The 17,708-nt window shown below is 55.1% G+C and overlaps 1 protein-coding gene across 5 annotated transcripts in view; it reads left to right on the top strand.

The window, feature by feature from the left end:
* The first annotated feature begins 14,734 nt into the window (after nt 1–14,734).
* Nucleotides 14,735–17,708, top strand: part of HDAC7 (histone deacetylase 7) — a 36,936-nt gene continuing 33,962 nt past the window's right edge. For 3 of the 5 annotated variants that reach the window (XM_055394308.2, XM_055394311.2, XM_055394310.2), the window contains exon 1: nt 14,735–15,038. In XM_055394308.2, the coding sequence (XP_055250283.2) occupies nt 14,738–15,038 (301 nt within the window). In that variant the 5' untranslated portion in view covers nt 14,735–14,737. Of the gene's footprint in view, nt 15,053–15,392; nt 15,533–17,708 lie in introns of those variants that run through there. The other 2 variants (XM_055394312.2, XM_055394313.2) reach the window with 2 other exon arrangements.

The following is a 17,708-nucleotide window of genomic DNA, read 5'->3' on the forward strand; positions in this document are numbered from 1 at the left end:
GGCCTTGCATCTTCCAAAACTTAGGTCTGCAAATCAAGTACAGAGTTGGTTAAGACAGAGCTAAGACAATGCCTTTTTGCAGGTTGACACTAGTGCCCTGACCAGAGCCCTTTGGTTTGGTTGTTCAAGACTTTCCTGGAAACAAAGGAAGGGGTGGGTAATGAGACTAAGTCTTGAGGAGGTGAGTGGATGCCTTGCAAAACCCCAGGCATCCACGAGAATTTGGGGAACTTGGCAATGCTTCTATAACCCCTCCCTGTCCAGGACTCAACCATCTCACCCCAAGTCTGAACAGATTCTTACAGAATTAGACCAGATCTGAGCCAAGGCTCAGGGATCCAAGGATATCTGATACAGGAGGTGCAGGAAGGGGTGGATCAAGTATCAGATTCCAAGCTGGATTGTTCTGCAAATACTGTCTGAGCTAGACTGGGGGAAGAAAGGCATAGTCTTTTAGATCCTGGTTGCTGAGAGGGGAAGACAGTGGGCAGAGGGAAGAACTCTTCTAAGGCACCCGCCGTGAGAAGCCATGGTGAAAAATGGAGAAGCCACATGCAGCACAGCCTGGCGGCCCTTATTTAGCTCCATGGGGCCTCCCACAGTCCTCTTCACTTGCACTCAGAATCCTACAGGGCATTTGAAAGGTCCGTGCCACCCAGACCCAACCCCATCTCATGACAAATTCTGTGATCATCTGTGGCAGCCAGCATGGGGCAAGGACAAGGCGAGGGGAGAGCAGGGGCCCCAACTGTGTCTGTCCCTGGCTCCTGTTTCTCCATTTGCCTCCCAGGAGGGCCAGGTAGAGCAAGCAGCCCACCAGAAAGGGCTCCGCAACCAAGGCCAGCCCAGCCAAGTGTGGAGGACCAATGAGCAACTGGGTTCAGAGAGCCAGGGAAACCCCTTCCCGCTGTCCCTTCTGTTTCCCTCCATTTCCCACCCCCAGTTCCACTGATTTAAATTTCTTCATCTCTCCCACCCTGGAGCCCCAGGGGAGCAACAGGGTGGTGGTAGGGATGGTGGAACAGCCCTGGGTGATAAAGTAGGGATGGGGAGAAGTGATAAAGGGGATGGGAAAGAAGCTAGCTTCACTTCCTCTCTGATAGGGACCCCGCCCCAAGGGGCTCCTGCCTTCTGCCCTGTTCACAGGAAGGCCTTGAGGTGGAGGAGTGGATGGGGAGGGAGCAGAGAGAGTACTGTCGGTGGGCAGGATGTCACTGGCCTTGGCAATGGACAGTTCAGTTGGGTGTTGGTTCTCTTGGGTGCTCCCCATGGCTGTCCCCACTGCAGGCCAGCAGGGGCTGGGCTGTGGGTGCAGAGGCAGAGGGACACAAGGGAGTCCCCTGCCCCTCCACTCCTGACCTTGAGGAAAGCAGCCATGGTGGTAAAGGAGAGAGGGACTAGACAGCAGGTGGTCCTGAATCCAGTTACCGCCTCTCACCAGCGGTGTAACCTGGGGGCAGCGGCTGGACCTCTGGGGGCCTTGGCTTCCCCTCCATGAAGGGCAACGCAGGGTCTTTGTGAAGCTAACAGGAGGGAGCTTGCCGTTCTTGCAGGGCGTCCACTAGGGGAGCAGCCGGACTGAAGGAGCTGCTGCCAGGACTGCTGGCAGGGGGACAGGGTCTGTCTCTCTCCCATAGAGTGAAGACACTAGTGATCCTCACTTGGGAGGTGTTGTGAAAAGTAGACAGGGAACACACGCAGTAAGTGCCTGGTGGTTATTAGACTTCGTTCTTAGAATTTTCTTCGCCTCCCAGGGGATGCTCTCCCCTCTTCAGTTATACTCCGCGCATTGCACATACACCTAAACTGGGACTGGAGCAGGCGGGACTCACGCCTGGTGGGTCCCCTTGTGAAGGACCCCGCGGGTGCCCCAGCGGTGCTCACAGGCCCGCTCAAGCCACCCGAGGAGGAGGAAGGCTGCCCCCGCCCGGGCACCCTCTTCCAGGCCAGGGCTCGGCTCCTCCCCATTATCTCCTTCTGCAAAGCCTCCTCCACCCGTCAACCCCCAACCGAGATTACAGACCCTCAACTGTCTCCAACTGCCCTGATTCGGGACGAGGCTGGACCCTCGCCCGCACCACACAGCCCTGGCCACCCCAGCTCTGTCCCGTGGTGGAGAGAGGCCGCCTGCTTCTCTGGGAGCTGGGGGAGCCGGGCCGGGGGCCACCAGGAGGACACGGCCCCCACCCCAGTTGCCTCTGGAGCTCGAGAAGGAGGCTGGTCTCTGACAAGGAGAGACCTGGACGGGCCTCCCAGGCTCGCTCTGTCTTTCTGTTTCGGCCTCTCTGCTGCTCTGGGCCGAGTCTGCAGTTTCTGCCTCTCTCTCTCAGGCTGCTCTTCCCCCCACCCCCAGAGCACACCTGGCTCCTCACATCAGATAACACAACCACAGCTCCCCTCGCCCGCCGGCCTCCCAGAGCCCCCTCCCGCCCCCAGCCTCTTCCTCCCCTGCCGCCCCTCCTCACGGCTCCCTGACTCACTCACATTTCCCCGGGGAGGGCTGGGGAGGGGTCCCCAAAGCCTCAAAGCCTTACTAGGTAATGCGTGAGGGTGTGAGACTACCCTTCCTATTCACACCCCCAACACACGTGCGCGCACACACACACACACACACACACACTCTGTGGAAACTCTACACCCCTGTGCCCTGTCAGAGCAAAATGAAGGGGAAGGAGGGACTCGGGGGGACCAGCCTCGAGGTACCAGGAAAATCCAGAAGGGGTTCCATAGCTCCCTGCTTCTGGGCCAGGAGAAGCTTCTTCCCTTTTCCTGCTCCTGTTAGTTCATCTGGAGTCTCAGCAGGGCCTGCCTCAGGCCAGGGTCTGGGCTGGGGGAGAGGATGGAGAGTCCCAGCCCCTGCCTCCCACTCCCCAGAATAAGCCCAGTGGGGAGGAGCTTGGGGTGGGGGCGCTTGTGAAGGAAGAGGTGCTGCGAATGGGGGCTGCTGGGGTAGGGTGAGAGCTGGACAAGAAATTGTGGGAAGGGGCACGGTGGGTCCCAGGAGAGAGTGGGATGGGGACTGGTGGGTGCCTGGGAGCTGAGGCTGGAGGTTTTAATGCCTCTTAACAACAGATGAATCATAGGCAAATTATGTGGAAATGATGGCATAAATAAAGATATGTTATTTCAAGGCCCCAGTGTGCATTGTCGGAAGAGAGCTGAGGGGGGAGGAGCAGGAGGCTGCCCAGGCCGGATGGTGCTTGTAGGTGGGGGCCCAGGTAGAGTTCCTGTGGGGGGGCGGTGGAGGTGATGGCCCACTCACATCTCTTGTCACCTTCAGGGTGATATGAAACAGCAGGTGCCTGACCACAGACAGGGCAGAGCAGCCCTCACACACCCTAAGCTCCTTGGTGATCCCCCAACCCTCCCCTAACCTCCCTGGGGCCACTGTTACCCCCACACACTGTTCCCTTCCCCCGTGTCTGTCCTCTTTGGGCCGTCCCTCCAGGGGTTCAGGGGCTTCCCTGGTGGCTCAGATGGTAAAAAATCTGCCTGCCATGCAGGAGATCCTGGTTTGATCGCTGGGTCAGGAAGATCCCCCTGGAGAAGGAAATGGCAACCCACCCCAGTATTCTTGCCTGGAGAATCCCATAGACAGAAGAGTCTGGCGAACTACAGTCCAGGGAATTCCAAAGAGTTGGACACGATTGAGCAACTAACATTTCCAGGGGCTCAGACGGTAAAGAATCTGCCTACAATGTGGGAGACCCAGGTTTGATCCCTGAGTCAGGAAGATCTCCTGGAAAAAGGAATGGCAACCCACTCCAGTATTCTTGCCTGGAGAATCCCATGGATGGAGGAGCCTGGAGGGATACAGTCCATGGGGTCACAAAGAGTCAGACACAACACTTTTCCAGGCCCAGAACAAGGTCTTGCCCCCAGCATGGACTCGAGAGCCAACCGAGCTCCAGGAAACTTCAGTGCACAGAGCCCGCAGTGATGGTCTGGCAGATGGATGGTCCAGTTAATATACCTGCTGGAGGAATGAATTGAGGACCTCCCTCTGGTCATCAGGGCCCTCCCTGTAGCCCAGTGGAAGCTGGTGGTCAAACTTTAACCCCAATCTCCACAGCGTTTCACAACATTGATGGTTCTTAAACAACTAGAGGGACTTCCTTGGAGGTCCAGTGGTTAAGATTTCTTACTCTTAATGCAGGGGATGCAAGTTTGAGCCTGGTTGGGGAACTAAGATCCCACATACTGTGTGGCACAACCCCCCCCAAAAAAAAGACTAGAAAAATGTGTGCCTTCATACCACGCGACACAATCATTACCTGTCACTCATACTTCCTCTCAGTCTTTTCCTCTGTGCTTACATGGGGTTTCTTTAAACACAGTCACCGTCACTGGGGGTGGGGAAATCTGTATTCTGTGCTATGTCACATTCAAAACATCTTTTTAGCAGCTTCATAATTTTCTATTAAGTGGAAATATAATTTGCTTCTCAATTTTCCAACTGTAGGTGTTCAGATGGCTTCTCGTTTTCCATATGGTAAAGAGTATGGTGATGAACATTACTATGCACATATTCCATTTGCCCCACCTTGAATTTTGGTTTTAGGGTATTTTGGGTGGGGTTATTGAGCCAAACGGTAAAAACATCTTCTAGCTCTTACTATATGTTGCCAAATTGATTTCAAAAAGCAGTTACACCACCACCAATAAGATGTACATTTCACCACATTCTCACTAATGCTTGAAAATGGTGCCTGCCTTCAACTTGTTTTGATCGGCATCACTTAGACAACAAGCAGGTTGAATGTGCCCCCGCGTTTGCTTCCTGGCTATGTTTCACCTTTCCTTGAAAAATCCTTCCTGTGCTTTGCGTTTTAGTCCACCGCTGTCTCGGTGTTAATTACCAACTTGTGTGCTCTCTCTCTGTAAGGATTTTCAAGCGTTGTCCACGGCAACCGCTTGGACACCTCTTGCCTCTGGCCTTCTCCCCACTTTGGACTGTGACATGGCACTGCCTCCTGTTCTTTTTTATCTTGGCCCATTCCCTCTCCACTCTCACCAGCGATCCCAGGTCTTTGTCCTTCCCTTCTCTTCTGAGCTCTAGAGACCAAATGTTCACTCAACTTCCCCTGGACTGCCCCACCAGCACCTCAGTCCACATGTCCTTATCTTGACTCTGTTTTTCACTCCAAATTTGCTTCTCACTCCATATCCCCTGACTCTGCTGCCTGAAGACCTCTGGCTGACGTTTGGAAGGAGAAAGAAGAGCACAGAGGCTAACACACCTGGAGAGGAAATGAAATTCTACCAAATGAAATTCTACCAAATTCTGTCTTCAGCGCCGGGGACCAGGCCTGGGAAGCGGCGGAGGCAGGCTCTTGTCTGGGAAGGTGGCCCCCTGTGGCTCAGTCTCCCGGCTGCCCTGCACACTTGGACTGGACCGTGGTCTAGAGGTGGGTGCTTGAAAGCCAACGTGGGATGCCGCCCCTCTACAGCAAAGTAACCCTGGACATTGACCTCACTGGCCTTCCCTTTCACTTCTTGAGCCTCTTCCCCAGCAAGGGACTAGAAGGGCTGAAGAAGAGGTTAAGCTACCGTCTCCTCGAAACCTGTGCAGTTCGATACAGTCGCCACCAGGCACCGGCGCTACCGAGCACTGTAGCACATGGCTGCAATGTACTGCGATTAGAAGACACACTGGATTTCAAGGATTTCGTATGAAAAAAGCTTGTAAAATTGGTCTTTTTAACGATTTTGTGCTATGATTGCATGTTGGAATGATGTTTTTACATATACTAGGTTAAATAGGTATACTATTAAAATGAACGTCACCAATGTATTTTTACTTTTTTTAAGACAAAGTTACAAATATGGTTCCCATTCTGTTACTATTGGACGGTGCTGGTCTAGCCCCTCCCAGCAGGCCAAACACCAGGCTCCAGGCTGAGTGGCTCCACTGAGGGGTCATGACAGATGCAGACAGAGACCCACTGGAGATGCAGGCCAGCTGAAGTCCAACCAGATGTCACCAACCGGCAGTGGCGCGTCTCCCCCAGGCAAGGCAGAGCAAGGCAACATTTCCTGGACAACGACTTTCCTCCTGGACTTCACAAAGCCTCTGAGCTGGCGCGCGATTCTACCGAGCTTGTTCCTGTGGACACGTTACTCTAAGAGAATAGTCCCCCAGAGTTTTGGATCTCTCTCCACCTCAAGAGTTCTTGAGGAAGTTCTCCATCATTCCACTGGGGCCAGACTCTTCTTCTCCAGGAGCCAGAAGCATCCTCCCACCCACTCGGGCTTTGGCTCAGCCCACGTGTGGGCTGGGAGGGGATGAGAGAGGAAGGTGGGCCTCTGGACACCAGCTGGGCCGCAGACATGGTTTATGTTCCATTTCTAATGCCTATCCTTCCTCTTGTCCCAGAAGAACAGAAAGGGAACAGGAGGTGGCTGGGGTTAGGGGGGTGGGAGGCAGGCACAACTCACTGGGCTACCCTGCTGTGGCTCATCCTCCTCCCATTGCCCGGGGCCCAGCCTTGCCATAAGAGGGCACCAGCAGCTCCCGCTCCCCAGCTGAGAGGACTCCACCTCTCCCAGGTCCTGGCTGGGATCCGCAGGCCCCAGGCAAGTGGGGGAGGGGAGCCACTCCTACTTTCCCAGCAGCTGCTGCTGCCTCTTCCTGTTTTGCTAAAACTCTGGCTCTGGACCCGAGGAGGTGGGGGAAGTCAGTCGCCAGCCGCTCCCGCTCCCCCCCCAAATCCCCCCAACAAAGGTCAGCCTCCTCCCCCTGGCCCTCTCAGCTGGTTATTTATAGCCCCCAGGCCCCGAATGAGGAGCTGGATCTCGCCTCCCTCAAATGTCAGCAGCTGTGGCCATTGCCCCAGGGATGCAGCCAGATGCTCAGCCCACTACAGATGTGCAGGGCCAGGACCAGGGGGAAGGCAGGGGCGGGCCTCCCTTCAGGTGGTGCGGACAGTCCCTGCAGCCCGGTTCAGGGCCCATCCCCTCCTCAGCGCTGGGTCAACAACACCTGGAAGGGGTGGGGGGTGGGGGGGAAGGACCCCCACATGTTCTCCACTTCCACGTTCCGGATCCCAGAACGGACAGCAAAGGAAAGACCCATCAGATGTCTTTGCATAAATTAGGTCAGTGCTCATTTTGAGACTGACTGTGTAGGGGGAAAGTTCAACTGAGAGGGACGGAAGGGACAGGACGCCGTCTCCTGTTACTAACGTCCGCTCAGGCTTCATCCCTAATGGTCAGTGGACAGCAGGCTCCGCACTGAGCACTTCACGTCCTGGTCCCGTCCGTCCAGTCTTCACAACAACCCGAATATGGCAGGCACTTCATGCCCCAGTTTGCAGATGAGAAAACCAAGATATTCCACCCAAGCAGCCTGACTCCAGAGTCTCAGTTTTAACGACAGGACAACACAGGCTCCGTCAGCCAGTCTTCTATGGGTTTCATTTAAATGGTTCATTGAAAATTGCATGCAGAGAAGCCTGGAGCCCAGCCTCAAGGTCTGCCCAGGGGGAGAGCTGCTGTCTGGATGCCTCCTGTGCCCTCCTGCCCCTGCCACTCAGGCCAAGCTAGAATGAGGGAGGTGAGAGCAGGACGGGGACTTCTAGAATCACGATTCCAGGCACAGAGGGGGCAGGACAGAGCAGAACCACTGCCCTCACCCACAAGGACCCGATGGTCCATCAGTGCCCTTCCCGTGTGGCGCTCCTGTGACTCGTGAACCCGGCATCCTTTGCAGCACTGGTGTTGTAGTCCCTCATCTGACAGTTTTCTCCATTCCAGGTTCTTTTCTTTGGCTGTATCCTGCTCCTGCTCTCCAGGAGATGAATTCACCAAGGATAAGGACTCTGGCTCCCTTTGCCTCTGTGCCCAAGAAACTGAGCCAGAGGAGATGCTCAAAAAATAAGAAATTATACTCATTGAAAAAGAGTAGTAGTGGTGGTCACATGCGGGTGGATACTTCAAGGTCGTAGCAAGGACACTCCCACTCACCCCGCTAGGCAGTTACCCTCACCCCCTTTCACCCTCACCTTATGTTGAAGCTCTTCTACTGCACACAGCAGCCCAGTTCAAACCCACCCTAAAGACACTCCTGGGGAAGAGAGGTGAGTGTTCTTAGGCCAGGACCTCCTCAAGGTCTTTCCTGGAGATTCCAGGGTCAGAGGTAAGTGCCTCTCAAGAGGGACCATTAAGATAGGTAACAAGGTGGGATCCTGCCCTCCAGCCGATAGAGTCACTGAGGCTAGAGAGTCACTGGGCCATGCAGCAAGGCTGAACTCCCAAGTCCACCAGTGGGTGGACTGCAGCATCCCTGCAGGGGCCACTGGAGCGAGTAATTGTGAGCTGGCTGCAGAGAGGCATTTTGCAACTCAGACGAATTTCTTCTCACTCATGATTAGGGTATGGCCCAGTGGCTGCCTCCCTGACCATAATCTCTGCTGGCACAGGCATCTCCGGGGCTGGGTGGTGCAGGCTGGGGAAGGAGCGCTGACCTGGAAGCTGGGACGCCTGACTTCTCTGCCTGCTCCCCACCACGAATTAACCATGACACCTCCGGCAAGGAGACTGGGTCCTCGGTTTCCTCAACTAGAAAGGAGTGGTTTGATTAGATCAGAGCATCCCAAACCTAACCACACCTTAGAATTACCTGGGGAGCTGCAGATTACTGGGTACCCCACACCCCCAGCACCCCAAAAGGTAGAGACAGTGAGAGGGCCCAGGAATCTGCTGTTCACAGGTTCTCCTGCATCGTTCTGATATAATGTCAGGTTTGGGAGATCCTACAGATTGGATAATTTTACACACTGCTTGCAGCTCTTAGGAGCAAAGATCCTAGTAAATGGAACAGCCATAACAAGAGGTTTTGGTGCTGTGGGGTTTTATCAGAGGGCAAGTGATGGGTAGTTTATTTCATCATCATCATCATCAACAATTACTATTTTTTCAGTCTTGCTGAGATATAATTGACATTATAGCACTGTGATTCATGGGGTCGCAAAGAGTCGGTCACGACTGAGTGACTGAACTGAACTGAACTGAAGGTATACTGAGTAATGATTCGATTCGTATACATCATGAAACGTGTATTACAATAAGCTGAGTGAATACACATCAATTCATAAAGACACAAAACCAAAGACAGAAGAAAAGATTTTTTCCTGTGATAAGAACTCAGGATTTATTCTCTTAACAATTTCCTAGATATAAAGCGGTACGAATTCTATTTGTCATGTTGGACATTATCATTATATCCCTGGTACTTATCTATCTTATTACTGGAAGTTTGTACCTTCTGACTAGCTGTGTGCTCAGTCGCTCAGCGGTGCCCGACTCTTTGTGACCCCTGGGACTGTAACCCGCCAGTCTCCTCTGCCCATGAGATTTCTCCAGCAAGAATACTGGAGTGGGTTGCTGTCTGACTACGTTTCTCCAGTTCCCCCTGCCTCTAAGCCTCTGGGGACCACAGATCTCATCTCTTTCTTGAACTTGTTTGTGTGTTTGTTTTGAAGCATAACTGACCTCCAACATTCTGTTCGTTTCTGTTACAAAACACAGTGACTGATATTTCAGCAGTTTGATCATCGTCATTACTCTATTATTATTTCACGGCTGGCATTATTGTTAGGGAGGGACATGGCAGTGCCCTCTTCTGTCTGTTTGTGTCACTAACAGGGCTCTGGCTTGGTGTGGTGGTGGGGGGACTTGCTTACCTCCCAGCTGGAGCAGAACTGGGAGAGAAAGGAAGGGAGGAATGGGCTGTCCCTGTAGGTGGGGCCTCTTGGCCAGGGGACCTTTCCTTCTCTGCCTCCTGGGTGGAGTTTGGCTGGATGGGCTTTGGCACCAGCCTCAGGAGTGGGGAGAGTATCTTCCCATCCATGTTCCTGCCCCACTTTCAGTCTCAGCAGCCTCAACCCTGGGGACTGACGCTTCTGCTCCTCCGGTCCCCACTTCCTCCCCAGGCTCCCTCAGTCCTCACCAGCCTCATTCCTGAGCCCCACTAATCTGTTTGCCACCCTCTGCTTCCTTGCCTCGCCCAGCACATGCCATTCTCTCTACCTGGAATGTCGCCCCCTTCCCCCACACCGATTCGCGTTTCTGGGCTCCTTCAAAACCCAGCTTAAAGCTCACCGACTTCGTTTAGGCTGTGATCTGCTCAGGTCTTTCCTCTTTGCCACGTACGTTCGAAATAAAAGAATCAGAAAACTGCCTCAGACTCAGAAAAATAAGTAGAGGTGACTTAGACCAGCTCTCTCGTTTAATAGATGAGAAACCAGCCTGAGCCCAGAGAGGCCTTGATTTGGCCAAGATCACACAGTGGTGAGATTTTTAAAATAGTTGGCTGCACAAGAGGCTTTCAAGTATTTTATGTCTTTATTTTATTTCCTCAACACAGTGTGAGCAAAATGAGGGCAGAAACTATGCTTTTTGCTTTTATTTTTGCTCTTTATCTGCAGTATGGTGTGTGTGTGTGTAGGGGGCAACTGTAGTATTTCTAAATCTCACAGTGGTACAGCCTTCTTCATATATTATTCGTATAATCTCAGACCAGGCCTGTGAGGTAGATAACCAAGGCCTTGCTATTTTACAAAGCAGGAAATGGAGGCTTAGAAAGGTGTGACCCAGGAAGTTAATGGCAGAACTGGGCCTAGAACTCAAGTTCCGTGGCTCCCAGCGCAGCCCAGGGCCCTGACACCCGCGAGGCTCTCCTGAGGTTCCTGGCTGGGACCTGGAGGAGCCAAGGGGGTGGCCTCTGCCATCCTCCTCATTTGCTGTGCCTGCTTCACCTTGGGGTTGAGGAGACCTTGGCTTTGGCTTCCTGCCCCTCCCCATCCTGTCCCAGTGCTTTCTCCCTGAGTCCCCCAGGGCACGGTTGGCACATACGCACATATACCCAGAACTGCAGGTGTCTAGGGCAACAGACCACAGGGGAAACCACATCACCTCTGTTGACAATGGAGGGAGGTAGGGGGATGAGGGAGGTAGGAGGATGAGGCGGGAACTTGCTTAGTTTTCTCCACCTGCCTCTGTCCCCACAGTCATCTCGCCCCTCAGCTTGCGCTATCTGAACTGGTGGCCACGACCCAGCCTCTTCTTCATTTAACTCTGATCCAGGAGTACGTATGACTTCTTCTCTCAGATCCTGAAATGCTGAGTGGGAGTCTGTCTAGCTGCACCCCGAAGTCGCACCCCTCCATGCTAGGCAGAATACTCACAGAACTCCTCTGATCCCTCCAGAGCAAGGCAGCAGACAAAGGTGGGGACCGGGGATGAGAGGACACGACTGGGGTCGGTGAGGAAGGAAACTTGGCATCTAGAATGTCATTCCTTGATCAGTGGGGACCTCTAGTAACCAGGCTGCACTGGAGAAGGAGACCTGGCCACAACTTCTGCATTGTTCTGATCTGTTAGAAGAAACTGCACAAGTTCTGAATCAGGCACATTTGTGACTGAATCACTTACTGGTTCTATGCATGCGTGTGTGCCCAGTCCCTAAGTTGTGTCTGACCCTTTGTGACCCCATGGGCTAGTCAGTCCATGGAATTCTCTAGGTCAGAATACTGGAGTGGGTAGCCTTTCCTTTCTCCAGGGGATCTTCCCAACCCAGGGATCAAACCCAGGTCTCCCCAACTGTAGGCAGATTCTTTACCACTGAGCCAGGTGGGAAGCTCCGGCCTTAGGCAAAACACTTTGTCTTACTGAGCTTTAGTCTAAACTAAAACTATAATAATGCAGTATAAGTGAAAGGCCATGAACAGCATGTGATGCAAAGGAGACTCTCAATAAATCCTAATTACCCTTAGGAGAGGGCTCCTCCCTTCCACTTGTTATATCTGGCTCCATGAAACACTTTATTTGCAGTTGGGGATCTATCTCCCCTATTTATATTTCTAGTCCAAACCCTATGCATTGGCATCTGATTCCAGGTTCAGAAACTGGAATCCAAGGCCCAACCCACCCAAGGAAGCGGCTGTCCCTCTGAGATCTACCCAGGCCAGGGATGAACACTTTCTGACTGGCCTTGTGGAGAGTGTGGGGGAAGTGTGGGTTAGGGGAGGGATTGTGGCTTCAGCTACCACATCTAGAAAGCTGGGTCAGGAGTGGTCTCAGAGGCCTGAGGTTTAGACCAGATGACTCTGGATGGAGCTTTAAATCCTGGCACAAGGTGGGCACCCAATAACATTTGTTGAATAGATGAATGCCCGCCTCAATTTCCAGTTGTGTAACTCTGGTCAGGTTTCTCAGCCTTTATGAGCCGTCATCCGTACGTTAATCACAAGCATAACAAGGATTACTGTTACGAATAAATGATCTAATATTTGCCAGGGGGAAGGCATAGGGCTGCTACACGGTAAACAGTAAAAGGTAGCTAAGTGAGGGTAGGAAAGAAGAAAGGGAAAGAGAATGTCAGGCAGCCCCAGAGCCCCAAAGAAAGCAGAAGGCAGTGCCCTCAGCCTTTGTATGGCCAGAGCCTCAAGGAAGATACCAGGGAGCCAAGGCAGGTTCTACGAGACTCATCTCTTCTGCAGGGTGCTTAATTGAGCGGTCTGTGCAAAAACAAAACAAACCTCTCCACATGGTAACCAGGGTAGAGGAGAAAAAGGTAGCGTGCACTTTTCTGCCTCAGGTCTCTTTTCTGGAGACTCCCTAACACACCCCAGCAAGGGAGGTGTGACTTAGAAACTGGCTTAAGATTGGCCATGAGATGCAGGTGGGGTGGCAGTAAGTAAAGGGGCGAGAGAAGAAAGGGCGCAGCCCAGCTTCTGGACATAGGACTCACCTGCTGTCTTTCTCTCTGCCTTGACTTCCGGTCGGGAATTCTGGTGTGTGTAGAAAGCCATGTGCGGAGTAACCGAGGGGACAGGTAGTGGTTGAGAGGAGATAACCTTTGTGAGCAAATCTCTTAGAACTCAGTGATTAGGTCAAAAAGAAAAAACTCACAAACAAATACATGAATGATGCACATGGTAGAAATGAGCAAACAAGGGCCTGATCTCAGTCCAGAAATAACTACAGGAGTCCTGGGGGCTGTCAGGAGGGAGCATTGTGAGGCTTAAGGAGACAGACAGCAGGGGAGAGGCTGAGCGTCTGATGCAACCAAGCAATTTTTCTGGAGGCTGTGGGTATGGAGGCCGTGGGCACAGTGAGGGATTTGGTTTGGAAGCAAGGGCTGGGAAAAACACACCTGAGGCAGAAGAACATGTGTCTTTAAGAGTCATGAGAAAAAAGGTATAATTGAGGTTGTTCCGCTGGGGGATGGTCCTTGAAGTCCATGAATCTTGAAGTCCATGAATCTGTTCCAATTCCAAAACTGACCCAAAGGGAGCCTGAATTCTGTGGAAGGCGCTCAGCAAGACACAACAAGGAATGCACCCCTGACTAAGGCAGTAGCTGGGCTCAGGGGACGTCCACTCTGGAACATTCTTGCGAAGGAGGAGTGTGCTGAGACAAGTGTACAAGTGGGTGAAGGTCCAAGTACAGAGGAAGACTGACAAGATGCTGGAGTGGAGTCCTTCAAGGAGAAGAAAGAATCCCTCTGGCTATGGGAATCAGGGAAAGCCTCCTGGAGAAGGTGGGATAGACCTTGAGGATTAGACAGATTTTAACAGGAGAGAGGGGGGAGGGAGGACACTCATTTTTGGAGGGAATGGCATGAGCCAAAGTAGGGGAATGGGAGAGCATGACGACATGAGGGGGACAGCCAGTAGCCCGGCTTGGCTGAAATAATATTAATAGTAATAACAGCAACTAACATCTAAGTACTCAGTACTAACATCTAAGTACTGAGCACTAAGTAACTCCAGGCCCTGAGCAGAACAGTGGAAGGGGCGGGAAGATAGAGAGATATGTGTGGCGCCATGTTGTAGGAGGCCTTCATGCTGGGAAAGGGATCTGTGAGGATAAGTGAACAAGTGCAAAGGGGTTGTTAGATCTGCCTGCTTTGTGAGCGCTGGGGCCACAAAGCGGCCTGAGGTAGGAAGCAGGAGCAACAGATGGTGAGACTGGAGCTGGGTTTGCAGGAACAGGGTGGCTACGGTCAGATGTTGGACCTCAGCATGGCCAAGCTCTCCTAGGCCACTGGGACTCTTGCTTCTAATCTGACATGTCTCTGGCTCAGCCTCAATTTCTTCTTTTTCTGTAGCATCGTGGGACTCCAGGCTTCCCAGGATCGAGGGAAGCAGGATGGGGTCAGAGGGAAGCTGCCCTCTGCCTTCCAGGGGTGAGCCCCTCCACCACCAGGGAGAGACCAGCCTTTCCTGTAGACTTCTCCACTTCGCAGGAGCCGCTGTGTCTCTGACCCAGCAGATTGCCAGAGGCACAGGGCTGACAGGCCAGGCCGGGAAGCACAGTGGGGAGGTCCTCAGTCCCTGACCCCTGACCCTGACCTTCTGGTCTTGCTAACAGGGAGCGGGGCAGGGAGGGCTGCTGTGCAAAGCCAGCCCGGAGCTGAGTTTATTAGCTGAGGGAGGGCTGGAGGCGGCTACATTCCGACTCACAGACTGGAACATTTCTATGATCCGCTGTAATGCACTGGGAGACACTGGGCACATTGCTGAAGTTTGACTCATAGGGACCGGGAGGGGTAAAGTAGCGGGGGGAGGGTGGTGGGGGGAGAGGAATGGGAGGAGGAGAGGAAGAGGAGAGGAGGGAAGGAAATCCCTTGAGAAATTTCTTTAAAAAAAGAAAACTTTCAAAATCCGCACCACCCCACCCCCTTTTTCTTTTAATAGGAACAGGCTGGACCCTTCTTTTCCCCTCAGCAGGCATGGGGGGGGGCATGGCAGAGGGGGAGGGCTGGGCAGTGATTCAAATCAGGTCCTGGAACTTTCCTCAGGCACGCTGTGCTTGGGGCGGGGTCGGGGGTGTCCGTCTGGGATTCCTCGCCGGGACCGGGGACTCCACGCGCGTCCCGCGGCCTCCCGCCCCGGCCCGTGTAACTGCTGGCTGGTGGGCCGCGCGCGCGCGTGCCTTTGAGCGCGGGGGTCCCTCCCGGCGGCGTGTCTGTGTGGACGACTCTGCCCCGGGCCGACATGGATGTGTGCTCGCGGCCCCGGTCGCCCGCGAGGGTGCGTGCGCTCAGGTATCTGGGTTTCCGGGAATTGTGCGCGGGTCGCTGCGCCGCGCGGCGGCCGGGGCTTGGGCTGCAGCGCGGCGGCCGCGCGCGGGTCGGGCCCGCGTCCCCCGCGTTCCGGGTTCGGCGCTGCCTCCCCGCGCCCCGGCCGCGCGGGGCGTCCGCCCGCCCGCCCGCCAGCCCGGGCGCCGCGCCGTGCCTGCCGGGCGGTGTGTCCCCCGGCCGCGAGCGCCTGCCCCCTCCCTCCCCTCCCCCTTGGCCCGCTCTCAGACTCAGATAAAGCATTTCCTTCCATTGTCATCCTACCCGGCCGGCCGGGCTGCCAGGGCCCTCCCCCTCCCGGCCCCCTCCCTTCCTCTCGCCGTCTCACAGCCGCTCCGCAGCCTCCGGCGACCGGGGGGGATGTGAGGCCGGCGCCCCAGCCCCCCGCCCCGCCATGAGCCCCCCGCTCTGAGGGCCCCGGCCCCTGGATGCACAGCCCCGGCGCTGGTGAGTACTGGGCGCCCGCCCCGCCCTGCGCGCGGCACCCAGCGCCGCCCGCCCGGGCTCGGGCTCGGGCTCGGGCTCCGGCTCCCGCGCGGGGCTCCGGGCGGCCCCGCGGGCCCAGCCCGGCGTGCGCCCCCGCGATCGTGCCCGCGTCGCCCGGCTCCGCGGGGCTCTGGCAGGCTCCCGGCCCGGGCTGGTTCCGGGGCCGGAGGGTTAAGGGCCTCCTGCGGGGCGCCCACATCCGCCCGCCCCGGGGCAGCGACAGGCCCGAGGGAGGGAGTTGGAGGCCCCGGGCCGCCGGTGCGCGGGCCCGGCGTCCCATCACCCCCAATCGCGGGGAGGACTGACCGGGGGACCCTGGAGGGAGGGACGGCCGCCGCGGCCCCGGGAGGGGGCGGTGCTCCCGGGCGGAAGGTTTGGAAGCGCTGGGCAAAGGGCAGGACCCGTTGAGTTGGGGCCACACTCTGAGCCCCGAACATCAGCGCCCCCAGCCCGCGGATCCCGGCTGGACTTTACTCGGACCCCTCCCCTGGGAAAAGTGATCCCTAGGAGGGAGGGTCTCTGACAGCGAGGTTTCTCTGAGCAACGCCCCCCACCCCCACCCCCCCCCCCCGCCCTTGCTCACCCATCTGGGTGAAGAGACACCTGTGCTCAAGTGAGCTGTGGAGGTGCTGGCGGGGCGCGGGAAGATGGGGACCGCAGGCTGTGTCCTGAGCGGTGGGGGACAGGGTGTGTGCCCCCAAAACCTGGGGTCTGTTGGTCCTAGGGACTGAGAGCAGGCAGCAAATCCGGCAGCTGGGCTGGGCTCTGATTCTGGGCCTGTGAATTAAGAGAGAGACCTCTGGGACTTGCAGGCCAGCCAGCACCCCCACCCCCATTTTCTTCTCTCCTGCTGCCCAAGCTACCCTTTCGGATCTGACCTGGCCAGCCACTGGGGCTCCTCCCAACCAGTCCAGGTCATTGCCTGTCCATGCTGGCAGTCTTGCATACACCAGAGGCCTCCCCCTGCGTCTGGACACTGCCTGTCTTGCTGCTGCCCATCCCTCCCCACACCCCCATTTAGCATCTGCTTGAGGCCCATCTCTGCCTGCCAGTTTCAGTGGCCCTGCTGGGGACTCAGCATCTGGATTCATCATCCTATTCCCTGGACATGCATCTGGGTCGATGAGGACTTTCCTCAAGATCCCTGCCCAGCCACTGGGTTGAAAGAAAGGAGACTGTGACTCGGTTTCCCTGCTCCCTAACAGTGGCCCATTTCTCCCCTGTAGGACCCCATAGGTCAGGTCCTCCAAGTGGCTTGGGCAGCCACACACTCCTCTCCTCATATCAACCCTCTTGGAAGCTCCTTCTCCAGCCTCTGCAAGACCTCTTGCAGAGCTCATTGCTCCGCATCTCAACCTCCCTACTTTTTTCTCTCTGTTCCCTCTATCCACTGAAGTAAGACGTAATGTTCCTCTTCCATGGAGTCACTTCTGGGGAAACGAAGGCACAAAGCAGTCTCGCTGTGCTCCCAGTGAACCTGAACTAGAACGAGGTCTGGGACCCGCTGGGACTCTTCCTTGGTCTTTAGTCCCATGATGTTTCTGGACCCCGCCAAGGCCAGGCTCAGCATTGCTTCTTGGTATTACGCCTGGAATGGCCCCGGGGCAGTGTTCTCCTGAGGTCTCTATGTTCCTTAGCCTGAGCCCAGGGGTGGGTGTCTCTGGTCACCAAGTCTTAAGCTGTTATCCTGTCCCTGGGAAAGTTGCATTCAGGTCTTGCACTGACTGTTCCAAGAATCTAAACTGGTCACTCTGCTTTGACACTGAAGCTCAGTTTCCCCATCAGTAAAATGACCACAGAGGAGGAGAGGCTGACAATAGGAGATGGACTGGTGTCCAGGATGGGGGCTGTTATGGCCCCCATTTCCTTCAGTAATAGTGGACCCCAGCTTTCATTCTTTTCTGGGAATGAGAGTTGGAACTTTCTTTTCCACCATCCTCTCCTCCATCTGGATAGAAAGCCCTTGGAAATGAGAATCTCACGTGTGACAGGTGTGAGGAATGGGTACCCTCCTGGGGCTGCAGGCGTCCTTGCCCAAGGCAGAAGCCTGCGTAATCTCTACCACCTCTTTGCCTTTCTTCTCCTGGCCTTTCGTTTTAAGAGCTGGTAATTTTGAATTTGTCAGGGGTCTCAGAGA

The sequence above is a fragment of the Moschus berezovskii genome, chromosome 6, assembly GCF_049115385.1.
Source record: "Moschus berezovskii isolate FMDL1 chromosome 6, NW_MosBer_1.0, whole genome shotgun sequence".
NCBI classification, from domain to species: domain Eukaryota; kingdom Metazoa; phylum Chordata; class Mammalia; order Artiodactyla; family Moschidae; genus Moschus; species Moschus berezovskii.